Raw genomic sequence first — 16,224 nt, 5'->3', positions numbered from 1 at the left:
AACAACTAATTCTTCTTCTTCCTTTTTTTTTTTTTTTTTTTTTCGGAGCAACTGATTCTTTTCATTTTTTTTCTTCTCTAAATGCAGCCACACCAAATTTTTTTTTTTATTTATTTATTTTGGTGATGCACTTTAAGTAAAAGATGCATTAAGTTTGACAGTACTTGCCTTTTCTTCTCACTATTAATTGATATTGCATATCAGTAACTCAACCATCCTTCGATTTAGGTTCAATAGAATGAAAAGAACAAAAAAGGTTAATGAGATTTATACAGTGGTATATTATCAAAAGAAAAGGTCAAGGCTCAAAGTGGGCTCCTAGAGGTAATAATCAAGGATAGGCTATCAAAAGAAAGTTAAAAAGTGGTAAATCCTAGGTGCTCTTGTCATTTGTATGCATTTAATCCAATTATGTGATTTCAACATGCAAAACTAAACAAGTTCTAGAAGTATCCAACCAACCATAAAAGATTATCACTCAATCAAGAAAATCAGAGTAAAACTAATGATATATGCTCTTAGGCTCAAAATCTCACAAAAATTTTTATGTATATGAATCTTTAGCATATTTTCCTCTAAATCAGAAATTAAAACAATCTTTCATTAGCATGTGATTTCAAAGAATTTAATTGATCATGATTCATCAAAATTGAATTCAACTTGTAAATATTGGTCATGCATTCCATTGAACTCATAGAAAATGAAACATCATTAAAAAAAATTTCAGAAAATTTCACCTACAAAAAGTATAAATATGTGATCCCCTCCCCCACACTTAAATTTAACAATGTCCCCATTGTCATAGAAATAAGAGAATTTAGGAATACTCCCCTCATATATAGAACAGTGGACTGAAGCTGAGCAATCAAGCGGAAGGCGGAGAGTAAAAAAAAACTGGTTGTCAGAAAATAAGAGAAAAATAAATTAAGATTTCTAACAATAAAAAAATAACAAGTAATTAATGAAATCAATCAAAAAGAAGAAAATAATTAAAGTAAAGAAAATTGGGTTGCCTCCCATTAGCGCCTTCATTTAACGTCTTTGGCTAGACCTGGTGCCTTTTCATTCCTTGTGTTCTGGAATACCAAGCTCAATTTCAACATTATGCACTTGAAAACCTTTATAAAAAGGTTTTAACCGATGACCATTAACTTTGAAAATTTTATTAGTCTCAAAACTTTGGATTTCAACTGCACCATGAGAGAAGACAATAGTAACGACAAAAGGTCCTAACCATCTAGAACGCAGTTTTCCTGGAAACAATTTCAATCTAGATTGGTAGAGCAAAACTTTTTGACCAATTGTAAAATTCCTACCTCGCAATTGCTGATCATGGAAAGCCTTTGTTTTATCTTTGTAAATCCTTGAACTCTCATAGGCTTCGTTGCAAATTTCTTCCAACTCTTGTAACTGAAGCTTTCATTGTTCTCCAACTTTGTCCATTTCCATATTGCATTGTTTTACAACCCAAAATGTCCTATGCTCCATCTCGATAGGAAGATAACAAGCTTTCCCAAACACTAAACGGTAAGGAGACATACCTATAGGTGTTTTGTAGGTTGTCCAATAGGCCCACAATGCATCATTAAGTCTTAAACTCCAATCTTTTCGATTTGGATTTACCATTTTCTCAAGAATGGACTTGACTTCTCGGTTTGACACCTCAGCTTGCCCACTTGTTTGTGGATGGTATGCAGTGAAAACATGATGAGTGACATTATACTTGCGGAACAATGCTTCAATCACTTTATTGCAGAAATGGGTGCCTCTATCACTAATCATTGCCTTGGGTGTGCCAAATCTGACAAAAATCTGTGACTTGACAAAATCCACAACCACTTTAGAATCATTAGTTCGGGTAGCTTTAGCCTCCACCCATTTAGAGACATAATCCACAACAAGAATTATATAAAAATTACCAAAAGAATTAGGAAAATGACCCATGAAATCTATACCCCAGATATCAAAAATTTCACAAATAAGTATAGGGATAAGGGGTAATTGATCTCTATGTCCTAAGTTCCAAGTTTTTTGACAACGCTCACATAATTTACAAAACCTATATGCATCATGAAACAAAGTTGGCCAATATAACCCACATTCTAGAACTTTTCGAGCCATTCTTTTTGGACCAAAATGTCCACCACAAGCATATGAATGATAGAATTGTAAGATGGATGATATTTCTTGTTGATTGACACATCTGTGAATAATTAAATCCGAACAATGCTTCCAAAGGTAAGGATCGTCCCACACATAATATTTGGCATCACTTTTTATTTTATCTTTTTGAGCTCTAGATAAATCCTTAGGTAGAGTTTTAGTAACTAAATAGTTAACTATATCTCCATACCAGGGAACCTCATTAAGGAAAAAGAGATGCTCATCTGGGAAATTGTCTTGTAGTGGAGATGAGTCTTCACTTGAAATCAATCTATTCAAGTGGTCGGCAACTAAATTTTCTGCACCTTTCTTGTCACGTATTTCCAAGTCAAATTCTTGTAACAAGAGTATCCAATAGATCAGCCTTGGTTTTGCTTCTTTCTTTGAAAACAAATATTTCAGAGCTGCAAGATCAGAGTAAATAACAATTTTAGTACCCAATAAATAAGAACGGAATTTTTCTAAAGCAAATACAATAGCTAAAAGTTCTTTTTCCGTTGTTGAATAATTGCATTGTGCACTGTCAAGAGTTCTTGAAGCATAATAAATGACGTGAGACTCTCTTCCAAATTTTTGTCCAAGAATAGCTCCTATTGCATAGTTACTTGTGTCACACATGATTTCAAAAGGGTGGTTCCAATCTAGTGATCTGATGATGGGGGCTGAAGTCAACTTGTCTTTTAAAATGTCAAAAGCTTCCTTGCACGCTTTATCAAAGTCAAATGCTACATCCTTTTGCAATAGTCTGCACAAAGGTTGTGTGATTTTGGAGAAGTTCTTGATAAAGCGACGATAAAATCTTGCATGCCCCAAAAAAGAACGAATCTCCCGTACAGTGACAGGATAAGGCAATGATTTTATAATATCAATTTTTGACTTATCAACCTCTATACCTTTTGCAGAAACGATATGTCCAAAAATAAGTCCTTGATCTACCATAAAGTGACATTTTTCATAATTCAAAACAAGATTAGCTTCTATACATCTCTGCAGCACTTTTGTTAGGTTAGTTAGACATATGTCAAAAGAATCACCATAGACTGTAAAATCATCCATAAACACTTCTATGATGTTCTTAACATACTCAGAAAAAATACTAACCATACATTTCTGGAATGTAGCAGACGCATTGCAAAATCCAAATGGCATCCGTCAGTAAGCAAAAGTACCAAAAGGACATGTAAATGTGGTTTTCTCTTGATCCTCTGGTGCAACCAGAACTTGATGAAAACCCATCCAAACAACAATAATGATATTTTCCCACTAAACGTTCAAGCATTTGATCAATAAATGAGAGAGGAAAATGATCCTTCCTAGTTGATGCATTCAATTTACGATAATCCATACAAACTCTCCAACCCGTTCGGATTCGGGTGGGCACCAACTCACCATTCTCATTTTGAATCACAGTGATGCCAGTTTTCTTTGGAACTACCTGAACTGGACTTACCCATTTGCTATCTGAGATTGGATAGATCATACCTTCATCAAGGAGTTTTAGAATTTCTTTTTTCACTACCTCCATCATAGGTGGGTTCAAACGGCGTTGAGGTTGCCTAGAAGGTTTACAATTTTCTTCAAGCAGGATTTTGTGCATATATGTTGAGGGACTTAAACCTTTTATGTCCGCTATGGTCCATCCCATAGCCTCCTTATATTCTTGAAGCACTCTAAGCAATCTCTCTTCTTCTAATGCATTTAGCTTACTTGAAATAATTACGGGGAGATTTTTATTATCACCCAAGAATGCATATTTTAAATGATCTGGCAATGTTTTGAGTTCCAACTTGGGGACCTGCACAATAGAGGGTAAAAGTTTTGTGTTAGAAATAGGAATATTAGCAAAAGGAACATCAACCCTCTTAGGTCTAAATGACTCTAATTCAAAAATAGTTTTTTGCAATTCATCCTCTATTGCAAACTTTTCTTTTGCAAGCTGCACTTTTTCAAGAGTCAAACCATTACTAAGTGCAATTTTTAACTTGTTTTCATCACAAATTAAATATTTTTTGAGCTAGAGTGTCAATGGCATCAAAAGCATAAATAGCATATACATCATTAGGATATCTCATGGAAGCATAGATATTAAATTTAATGATCTCGCCATCAAACTCCATTATTAATGTTCCATTATGCACATCGATTTTAGTTCTAGCAGTTTTCAAGAAAGGTCTCCCCAATAAAATCAAACTTGAATTAGGAGAATAGTCTTCTTCCATATCAAGTACATAAAAATCTGCAGGAAAAACTAATCCATTTATTTGAACTAAAACATCTTTTAACACTCCTTCAGGATAAACATTTGATCTATCAGCCAATTGAATTATTACGCCAGTATTCTTCAAAGGTCCAACATTCAAAGATTTATAAATTGATAAAGGCATAACATTAATAGAAGCACCCAAATCACACATAGCCTTCTCAACTTTCACATTACCTATTTTACAATGAATGACAAACATACTTGGATCTTTGCACTTTGAAGGTAATTTATTTTATAACACAGCTGAGACATTCTCCCCCACACTTATTTTCTCATTGCCTTGCAACTTTCTCTTATTAGTACATAATTCCTTAAGAAATTTCGCATAGCGAGGAATTTGTTTGATAGCATCAATTAAAGGAATATTTACCAACTTTGCGAAATGTCTCAAGAATTTCTTTTTCCTCTTCAAGTTTTTTTGATTGAGAAAGTCTTGTTGGAAAAGGAGGGGGTGTTACCTTTGGGCTTACATGTTGTACAGGAGGTATTACTTCTTTTTCTTTCTCCTCTCTTAAATTTGAATGACGAGCAATAGGTCCTTCTAACTCCTTGCCACTTCTCAATGTCATGGCACTCACATTTTGCTTTGGATTGATAATTGTTTGTGAGGGCAATTTTCCTTGATTCTCAAGCTTACTTAATGAAGATGCGAGTTGACTGATTTGACCCTCCAAGTTTTGAATACTTACTCTTGTATCCTGTTGGAATTGATGAGAACTAAGAGCAAGAGATTCAACTAATTGTTTAAGAGACTTACCTTGCTTAGAAGCTTGTTGATATTGTTGATCGGATTGCTTAGGCTGATATTGTTGTTGGAAATTATTAGCTCTAGGCCCATAACTCAGATTTGGGTGATCCTTCCATCCTGAATTGTATGTGTTTGAGTATGGATCACATCTTCTTTCTGGTGGACCTGGGAATCCTCCAACAATATTGGCATGTTCATGAGTCTCATCTTGAAGTGTTGGGCATGTATCTGTGGCATGATTTGTTTTGAAGCAAATGCCACAAGCCTTCACTTGTTGGATATTTCCTACAACCAATTTTTCCACAAGAGAAGTTAGATTATCCAAACGTTGGTCAATGGAAGAGACACTTACCTCATTAACTTTTCTTGGTGGATCATCCCGTCTAGTCCCAAATTGTTGTGTGTTGGCAGCTATATTAGAAATTAAATTTCTTGCCTCAGTAGGGATTTTATGTACCAACGCACCTCCACTAGCATCATCAATCATATTCCTATCCATGTTAGATAACCCTTCATAAAAATACTAAATTAGAAGTTGGTCAGAAATTTGATGTTGGGGACAACTAGCACACAATTGCTTAAATCTTTCCCAATACTCATGAAGAGTTTCTCCATGATATTGTCGGATCCCACATATATCTTTCCTTATAGTAGCAGCCCGCGAGGCAGGAAAAAACTTTTCAAGAAACTGCCTTTTCATCTCAATCCAGGTGGTTATTGAACTAGAAGGTAAGTAATATAACCAATATTTAGCTTTTTCTGATAAAGAAAATGGAAAAGTTCGTAACTTGATTTGTTCATCAGTTGCACCATGTGGCCTCATTGTGGAGCACACCACATGGAACTCCTTAAGATGTTTATGAGGATCTTCACCTGCAAGACCATGGAAAGTGGGGAGTAAATGAATCAAACCAGATTTTAATTCAAAAGCAACCTCAACACTTGGATATTCAATACATAATGGTTGTTGGTTCAAATCTGGCATGGCTAAATCTTTTAAGGTCCTCTCATTAATATTATTAGCATCCATGATTTCTTCTTCAAACCCAAATAATCCAATTAAATCAATACTAGAAGATGAAGAAGATGATACTCCCTGAAAATGTTGTTTGGTTTCCTTCCTCAATCTACGGGCTGTTTTCTCAATCTCAGGATCAAATTGAAGTTCACCTGTAAGAGTGGATTGAGGTATAAAACAAAAAACCAAGAGATTAAGGAAAAAAAATAAAAAAATAAAATAAAGCAAAATTAATAAATCTAAAAAAACCAATCCCCGGCAACGGCGCCAAAATTTGATGGGTGTCGAATCCACCAAAGATAATCATTCTCTCAACTGAATTTGTATTAGTAGTGAGTAGGGTTGAATCCACAGAGATTGGTGAAGATTTATCCCTTGATAAAAATTGGGGGATTTTGAATCAACAAATTAAATAAAAATAAATGAATGCAGTAGTTAACAAGAAAATCAGAATAATAAAACTTTCAATCAAGATTTAACTTCAGTATTGATTCTCTCAATTGATCATTGACTTAAAAAATAAAAACTTTAATTTCGGATAGATTGGTTATGGTCATTGAGGATCAGTCCTCTAACAACCAATCTTTCCCTACTTTATCAATAACCTTCGGATCCATCCTTTGAGTTATTCCCTAATTAATAAAAATAACCTTCGGATCTGTCCTTTGAGTTATGTCTATTAATCGCATAAAAAATTGAAAGACCCAATCCCTAGTCAATAAACCCGGAAAAGCCTTGTTTATTTAAACTAGGATATACATTCTCATAGCAAACTCTCCAGGGGCATTGATTACCCATTAGAGGATGCTATTTATCACTTATATAAGAATAATAAATGATTATTCTAATTGACTAGGTATTGTATTAATCATAAAACAATAGGCCTCTTGTCTAAGGATTAATGCAATAACATAATAAACATTGAAAACGCATAAATACCTGAGAATTAAAGAAAACTAATAATCCAAAGTCTCACAATTGGTGAAAATCAAACTTCCATTAATCTTGATCGAAAGATTGGAATTAGCTAGACATGGAAAAGAAAAACAAAGAAATGAAAATAGAAAACATTGTGCCGTTCTTCCTCAGAACTGTGGCTTCCTCTTGTTGTAGCTTGTGTGTATTCTTCAATCTCTAAAAATGCATTCCTTCTTATAGAGGATTCTTGCCAATTCTGCATTCTTTCCAATTCTGTTATTTCCATCGTTCACTTTGGCAATGCAATTCTTCCCAATTTAGTTGTTTCCTTTCTTCATCTTTGCCAATGCAATGGTTTCCAGTTTAGTCACTTTCCAATTCAGCTTCTTCCTTAGATGTCTAATCGCAAGAGAGAACGAAATATTTGCTTGTTGAATTAAGACTTTTTACGAAAACCCTTCTGATTTGGGCAAGATCAAACCTCTAGCTTTGGACATAATCAAATCTTCCATCTTAATTTGGGTGTGATTCTTTGGTTTGATTTAAAAATGTGCCAATATGGTTCTAACCATTCTTTTTATAGATTTGATATCCAAATGCTATAATCTGTCCATATCCAAATAAAACAACCAATTAGTCTCATTAAAATATAAAGGATTTGATATAATATTAATGCAATTAAATGACCTATCAAAGTTGCAACCGAACGAACCACCGATCAATGAGGTTGAGTCACACCTTGAGTGCTGTCTTTAAGGTAATTGATGCACCCTACTACCAAGGGTTCTTCACACCACCACCTCCAAGATAAAGCAACCTCCAACTAGAAGATGAGGTAGTTCTTCTAGTCCCTTCAAGGAGCCAAAAGCTAGAGCACAACACTTAGACAACTCAAGAAAGAAATGAACTTCGTAAAACAAACAATGTGAGTGAGGAGTGTCTCAATTGCACACAATATGCAAGGAAGGGTTGGGTTTATATAGGCCCAAACCACACCTCCTCACAAGGGGAGAATCAATTCTCCACTAATGGAGAATCAATGGCTTGTCCCTCCTCCACTAATGTGAATAAACCCCCTTGACCTAACCTCCCCACTACTTGGGGAAGTAACTCTCATATTCACTTCTTTGGAATGAATAGGATTTAACCCATTCAAAGACCTTAACCCCCACTCATGGTAATGGCCATGAATGGTCATGAAGTTGAAATGAGAAATGAAGGTCAAGAGTTAGAATTTGAGTAATTCCACCATTCAAGTAAGCCCACCTCATCACCATGATCAAGACCTTTAAGACGCATGACCAATGTCATGAGGAGCTTCATAACCAAGGTCATGAAGGGCCTCCTTTACTCATGGTGCCTCATTACCACCCTTACCTCATGGGTCCCACACACAACAAAATAACTAAATAAAATAAATACAAAAACTTTGAAACTTAATATATAAATAATATAGATTTTAATAAAAAACCTAACAAAGAATTTTAACAATCATGAATTGGAATAATAGTAACTACTAAATCCAATAGAGAAAAGAATGAAATACTCAAAACACAAGAAAGAAGATAAAATTTGATAAGAAAAAGAAGATCAAAAACCTTTTAGATAAGTTCATGGGGAAGTGTAAAGTAAAAGCATAAAAAAATCTAGAGAATCGTGAACAGAAAAAATGGCTATTGTTTAGAAATAACTTTCAAGTCCAACCGAGTTAAGAATAAAATATTCATGTCTCGAGTGAGTCATTATAAAAAAGTAAAATATTCATGTTCCAATTTCCAAGGTCAACATTTAGAAGGTAATTTCTAATTCACATGCTTTGCTTTTTAGTCCCACATCGAAAAACTCACAAAATGTTTGCCTCTTTACAAATCTAAGCTCTACAATCATCAATTGCCGAGCTCAGTAGCGTGAGCCTGTAACCAAGTGGGGCATTAAGATGATTGAACATTGGTTCAACTCTTGTTGGGTTGGGTTGATAGGTGCAACAACCGGTTTGCCCGCTCCAAGTTAGGAGTTGAACTTTGTAGTTTGGGTGAAGGCCTAGGCTTCATGGTTCCTAAAGTGGAGGGTAATGCGCTAGGCTGGCTTTACAGAGCAGCGAGAACCTCTCGCTCTTGATGGTGGAAGGATAACAAATTGACGTACCATCAGCCCAGGTGCCCCAAGATATGGTCCCGATTAAACAATCACCTTTTTTGCATATCTTCTTAATTCATGACATGTAGAAATAGGCCGGAAAAAAATCGTCTGCTGTGCACAGCAGTGCAGCTTCACAAAAGGACACATGTAATATACCAAATTAATGATTCAGATTGAAACCCTATTCAAAATGCAAGTTTACATGGAACCCATCCTCTACCCGTTAGAAAACCCGATAAATGCTTGTTGCTTGGAGTCTTTAGCAAATGACATCATACCAGAATTGCTTGGGGTCCAGTAGCAATTATCATTGGAGGTGGGTTGGGGCTTAAAAAGTAAACCCAAAAATAGAGATTGTGCAGTTGTGCTTCCTCCAGTATCAGTTTCCAAATTCAACTCTTTGAGTGACGAATATTCATCTAATTCTTGCATAGCTGATTATTTATCGGTCATGGTTGTAGCAGTTTAGATCAGAAGAACCCAAATACAAAACCTCCTCTATTATAACTAGAAGATTCGGTGAAAGATCAAAGACATTATCGATCAAGGGTTAAAAACCTTAGAGTTTTGATATGGACTGTAAAACATTGTCATTCTCAGAGGTATTGATTTGTTAGGCGATTCTTAATATCAAAAAAGGCAGGGATTTGTATGGCTATTCATCAACAAGAAGACCTAAAAGAAAATTCACACGCTTCCATGCTCGAAATACTTTTTTCAGCTTCTGATGACACGATCGTTTTCTTATTCCCTAGATGAACAAGATCCTTTGACGGGAAGAATGAGCAACAAACAATGGAGCCGTGGTTTTCTCTGCTTTGATTTCCCTTGACAGAAATGAAAGAATGGGAGGAGGAGGTGAGACCATGAGAGAGGAAGAGTGTTGGAGTTGAATCGGGTTTTCTAATGGCCTAACGGGTAAAAGATGGGATCCATTTAAATTACACATGTCATTAATTTGGTATATTAAACATGTCCTTTTGTGAAGCTGCACTGTTGTGCATAGCAAAGAGATGTGCACAACAGATGATTTTTTCCCCATACATCTTCTAAAAGCTTCAAATCGACACTTGCACCATCAAACATCGCAATTGTCATTGGTAAGATACCAAACCCCACCTTTGCAACTGTTATTCCCAATATTCGGCTTGAAGGCTCTTTGTTGTCACGTTTTTCCTCGATAATGTTGTTGCCATCTGCATCAATGCCAATCATTGTCTTGATGCCTCACTGGAATTTCAAACCCCTCCTGTAGAATCAATAGTGTTGTCGTCTCCAATGCAATTGTTGTGCTCTAGCCTTACTGAGTGGGGAAAACCCCTCTTTCATTAAAGCTATCCCTTGTTCCTCATCCATGCCTAATATGGAAACCCTCTTGCCTAAGTTAACACATACAACTAGCTCTTGTAATCCTTCCCTGCCTTCCATCCTAGGTCCTAGTCCTATATGCTCAACCCTCCCTAGCTTGCGTACCTCTTTTGCGATAAACAATTTACTAACCTCCTCTACCCCCTACCTCCTTGCTTCATCTATATCCTACCTCCATCCCTCCAAACCACTTACATCACCAGTCGATCTCCTCAATTGGTCCCCGCCACCAACACCCCCCCCCCCCACTAACTCAAGAATTATCCAACCTTCTCTCCCTAATGGGGCCCCCACCTTCACCCCGTTTGAGCCCATCCCTTAAACCTCACAACCACTTTCTTAGGCCTTATCACTAACAACCCACCCTCTCTTAATCCCCCTCCTTCCCTATCACCTTAGCCCACTCCCAGCCTCTAACCCAATGCCAAACTTTGTCTCAACCTAAACCAAACCCCGACTATCATAGGTATGATTCCCTCTTAAGTGGGCCTAAATCCTCACTCCCTTTTCCCACTTCACCTAAGCCCTTTCTAATCCCTCCAACCCAAGCCCATATTTCTCACCAAACATCTAGCCCACCCCACTCGTTCCTACCTTCCCCCTCCCTCAGCCATTCTCTTCTTCCCCTTCATCTATTGTTTTTGACCCCTCAAACTAGGGATCACTAATTTTTCTTAAAAGCCTAGATAACCCCATCATGTCTCATCCACATGTCTCCTCTATCCGATTGTGGGAAAACTATCTTTAAGTAATATGGACCTCTCCCATTGTGCGACAAGGACATCCTTGGAGGCTTCTGTTGTCACACCCCACCTACCGGTATCAGTTCTTCCCAATAACCCGTGGGTGCAATCCGTCACAGGATCCACGGTTTTATCTTCAATAATAAATGCAAGTAATAATAATCACAAGCACGAACAAGTTCGAATAATTAATTAAAAAGGATTATAGGAGTCCAAATACTCTAAAGGAATGAATCAAAAAGAAGAATGAAAAAAATCAAGTTCCAAAATTTATAAAGTTCAGCGGAAGCAATAAATAAACTAAAGTAGTTTTATTCCAGTAACTCGCTCCTGGGGTATAGCCTTTGCTTTAGTTTTTAACAATATAGGGAGTTCTCCAGCTTTGCTACAAAGACTTCTCAAAATGCTGAGCGATCTGTCTCCTTCTTTCGTCAATGGGTGCTATAAGCGCACTCCATCCATCCGTAGGAAGTTTCATGACATAAATCTCCGTCTCCCACTGATGGTACCACATTCTCTTCAAAGGAGTTGCTCTAGTCATACGGAACCTCTCCTGATTCGGTAAACCCATCTGTATAATATAATATAACGTAACATACAAAAAAAAAAGGAATGAGTTCTGACGAACTCAGTAAGGAAAACACTTCTCACATACATATCGACAACAGATCAAAGTAAGTATATATGTAATGAATGTTATGCAAATATATGAATGCATCCAGAATCTAACTATGCAAGTCTCTACATGGTTGACATGCTTTTTAAGATATGACACCAACCCTCCTCTGGGTAGGTCTAGTCACTCTGATCCTTCACAGACTGGTTACCACTTTTATGATCCCGAGTAAAGGGGTTCAGTCCTCGTAAATCAACCATAGCTGGGGTTTAGATCAACACTCTCTTACCACGACCATTGGCATAAGTACTGGCGTATGTCGGGGTTTCTAATCCAATGCAAGGTCACACGGTAACATACTACATGTAGTCCAGATACTTCCCCTATGACACCAACCAACTCGGTTCAGTATTTTCCCCTACTTAGGAATGAGAACCATCACGGACTAGCTACTGCTGTTGGACTCCATTCTCTAACCCTATGGTCATCCACATATTGTTGGGGCGGATGGTCTCATGACCCCTCACGACTTTCGGCCGCTCATTGGATATCCATAAGCGCAAACCCTAACATATGCAACCCTACCAATGCATGATCAATAATGGACTACTGAATCTCCGCATGGACTTGTTACGGCTGTAGGATGAAACATAGTCACGTTACTATTATCACAGGTCATTTGGCTTCAATTCCCCTACCGAAATAGTAGTAGCATGTATGGGTACCCAGCCATACAATCTAGACTCCCTAGACATGTCATCCAACAATCATAGTAGTGATGGGCATCAGTAAGCATGTCTCCATTACCACAACCCTCTGATATCCCAAGCAATGGATACCCTTCCATCATAATTACATCACTTCATCAACCATTATAGCATAACCATTCATATTATATCACAAAGTAATAAACTACACATAAACATCATCTGCAACATACATTCAACTACTAATTAATGAAATATACAACTACAACAAGTTATAAATGATACATGTAACAATTAAACAGTTCATCATAAAACATATCCTCACACACACACACACACACACACACACACACACACACACACACACACACACACACACACACAACACACACACACACACACACACACACACACATATATATATATATATATATATATATATATATATATATATATATATATATATATATATATAAGAATGTGTCCTTACCTGTAAATATATAAAAGCTTACTAAAATGCAAGTATATCTCACCCACAACAATCCAGAGAACCTCAGAGATCACCTAAATATAGAGTTGCAAAAATATATAAAAGACATGAGTCAAATCAAAGCAAAGACCAACTTCACAGAGCTACTATGACTCAGCATGTCGCTTGGGGCGGTTGGCTGGGTCAAGTGACCGCCCCTGTTCCAGACTACTTCTAAGTCCGAAATTTTGACTTTTGATATCCTAATTTTAATCTGATTTTGGGAAGATTTAAATTAAATTTCGTCCTTAAGGAGCCTACAACACAAGCATGAAACAAGACCCTAAAACTCTAATGATTCAATATTCAAATCATCTCCTTCAATTAAATCTACCCTTAATTCAAATGCAAGTATCCATTTTCGAATAGGATCCAACCAAAATCATTGATGGGGAATAGAATCAACACAATTAACTAACCACCAAGCCAAGGGGAAGTAGATCCACACCATTCAAAGGGATGAGGAAAGAATATAAAGAGTGTGGGATCACTTACCTCCGCTTGACTTGCAAATCTGACAAAGGATTGGATCTTCATCACAAACTACGCTTCTCTCACCTTCCAGCACGTGTTCTCTGCCTCCTAGCTGTCCACAGTAGAAATCCCGAATAGAATAATGTATAAAAATGTCGGGGTTTGGTATATATATGGGACTGGGGGGAAATTAGGGTAACAATCCCGCAAGTAGATCTGACGGTTGCTTAGGGCGGTTGATAGGTCTATCAACCACCTTTAGCAACCACCCCCTAGTACTTTTCAGGATGTGGGTTCTTTGCTCAAGGGGTTGATCCTTAACTCAAACCTAACCGTATACAACATGTGGGGAGTTTTTACTTTGGTTACGGACATCTTCAAACACACCCTAAATCTGACTGGTGATCCAATTTCCCAGTAAGGCAACTTCTTCATCAGCAGAATCCATATCCATGGACCCTAGTATGGATAATGGACTTCAATCCGAATACTCCACAAGTTATTATGGCTGGACTTTGGGTTATCGGACCTCCAATACGGATCCCAAGTTAGAATTACGGGGTTGTTACATCTGTGATTGAAACCCCTACCATTTCGTATGTCTTGGCCCACGATGGTTACTGGAGAATGAATTGTATTACCAAGTGGCATTTTTAAGCTATGGAGATTTTCTTGATGATTTTAAATCTCTAACAAAGAAAAAGAAAAAGAAGGGAGAGAAAAACTAAGATTATTTTACCAAGTTTTACAATTTTCCTTTAGTTCAAAGTATACACTCTCTATGATGGTTGCAAGAGAAACTTATTGCCTTTTGTTGAGCATGTATTTTCTTTGTTTTAGCGGGCTTCCCTTCTCCGCCCCCCCTCTTTTTCCCTTTTTTGGTCAATGAATTCATTTATTCATCAAGAGAGAATAAAATATTTATGTCTGAGAGTCATGATTTAGAAGGTAATTAATTTTATAGATAAAATAATCATCTTCCATGCTTTACTCTTCAGTCAATGTTTAAAAAGAAATTTCTAATTCCTATGCCTTTATCTTTAGTCCTACATCGAAAAACTTTCAAAATGTTTGCCTCTTCATAGATCTAAGCTTTACAACCATCAATTGCGGAGCTTTGTAACATGAGCTTGTAACCAAGCGGGGCTTCAAAGTGATTGAACGTTTTCTCAACCCTTGTTAAGTCGAGTTTGAAGGTGCTAAAATTGGTTTGTTTGGTCCAAATAAGGAGTTGAGCTATGTGGCTTGAGCGAAAGCATAAATTTTGTGGTTCCTAAAGTGGACGGTAAGGCGTCAAGTTGGTTTCATAAAGCAGCGAGAACCTCTTGCTCTTGACGGTGGAAGGATAACAAGACAATGTACCTTCAACCCGCAGTACCCCAAGAGATGATCCCTACTAAACGATCACCTTTTTTAACTCATCAATGAACCCACGTTATAGAAGAGGATGAATCATGTGAAATCCAAGGAAGGTTTTGCTAGATACTTGTATTAGGAGTTTGGTCATGTGGGATGGATGGCAATGCGTTAGGCTATTTTCACAGAGCAGTGAGAACCTCCCACTCTTGATGGAGGAAGGATAACAAGCCAATGCACCTTCAATCCGTAGTACCCCAGGAGATGATCTCAATTGAACGATCACCTTTTTAAAGTCATGAATGTGCCCATGTTATAGAAGAGGATGAATCATTTTAAATTCTAGAAGGGTTTCCCTCGATACGTGTATGAGGATTTTGGACATGTAGGATGGAGGGTAATGGGTCAGGCTGGTTTCATAGAGTAGTGAGAACCTCCCGCTCTTGACGTGGAAGGATAACAAGCTAATGCACCTTCAATCCGTAGTACCCCAAAAGATGATCCCAATTGAACAATCAGCTTTTTAAACTCATTAATGGGCCCATGTTATAGAAGAGGATGAATCATATGAAATTCCAGAAGGGTTTCCCTAGATACTTGTATGAGGAGTTTGGACATGTGGGATGGAGGGTAATGCATTAAGCTAGCTTCACAGAGTAGTGAGAACCTCCCGCTCTTGACGGTGGAAGGATTACAAACCATTGTATCTTCAACCCATAGTACCAAGAGATTATCCCAATTAAACGATCACCTTTTTATACTCATCAATGGGCCCATGTTAGAGAAGAGAATGAATCATGTGAAATTTCCAGGAGGGCGTGTATGAGGAATTTGGACATGTGGCAAGGATGCAAACCATTCATTGGATGTTGGCTCCATGTACCAGTTTTTAGTGCCACAACCTTCTATTTTTAATTGAGAGTTGAAGTGTTTTTGACTTGGCAGAGTCAGAAGAAAAAGAAGGATTTTATTCAAAGGATTGCTAGGTTGATAATGACCAGCACCTCTTAATGAAGAGGTTGAAGTCATAGGTTTAATGCTCCTAGTAGTATATGTAATAGTCCGCACCCCTTAATATAGAACTAACAATTTCCCACAAAAAAAAGGAGAGAAGAAGGATTTTAAAATTTAGAGCAAATTTATGCCATTCCTCTCTACTTCAACTCTATTGACTAAAATTCC

At 37.1% G+C, this 16,224-nt stretch overlaps 1 protein-coding gene and 2 non-coding genes across 3 annotated transcripts; 2 read left to right on the top strand and 1 right to left on the bottom strand.

Annotated features, from left to right (window-relative positions):
• Positions 1–1,419: 1,419 nt before the first annotated feature.
• On the bottom strand, positions 1,420–5,673 carry LOC149012301 (uncharacterized). Its single transcript, XM_089157568.1, has 4 exons — positions 4,797–5,673; positions 4,218–4,600; positions 3,553–4,099; positions 1,420–3,095 (listed from the first exon to the last, which is right to left on the bottom strand). The coding sequence occupies exons 1-4, from the start codon at positions 5,671–5,673 to the stop codon at positions 1,420–1,422; spliced, it is 3,483 nt and encodes a 1,160-aa protein (XP_089013694.1).
• Positions 5,674–9,002: 3,329 nt separating this feature from the next.
• On the top strand, positions 9,003–9,304 carry LOC149012300 (signal recognition particle RNA). The gene has a single exon (XR_016174259.1).
• Positions 9,305–14,795: 5,491 nt separating this feature from the next.
• LOC149012299 (signal recognition particle RNA) lies at positions 14,796–15,098 on the top strand. Its single transcript, XR_016174268.1, has one exon.
• The last annotated feature ends 1,126 nt before the right edge of the window (positions 15,099–16,224 follow it).

This window comes from Hakea prostrata, chromosome 6 (assembly GCF_041222555.1).
Source record: "Hakea prostrata isolate BN-2017 chromosome 6, UWA_Hpros_2, whole genome shotgun sequence".
Taxonomy (NCBI): Eukaryota; Viridiplantae; Streptophyta; class Magnoliopsida; order Proteales; family Proteaceae; genus Hakea; species Hakea prostrata.
This window is presented reverse-complemented; position numbering and strand designations above follow the sequence as displayed.

Excerpts from the sequence above, each read along its gene's own strand:
- LOC149012301 (XM_089157568.1), bottom strand. The coding sequence starts at position 5,673 with ATGGATAGGAATATGATTGATGATGCTAGTGGAGGTGCGTTGGTACAT. Across the intron at positions 4,601-4,796 it reads TGAGACATTTCGCAAAGTTG|GTAATGTGAAAGTTGAGAAG; the intron begins GTAAATATTCCT and ends ATTGTAAAATAG. Across the intron at positions 4,100-4,217 it reads CCATGAGATATCCTAATGAT|CTTGCAAAAGAAAAGTTTGC; the intron begins GTATATGCTATT and ends GAAAAAGTGCAG.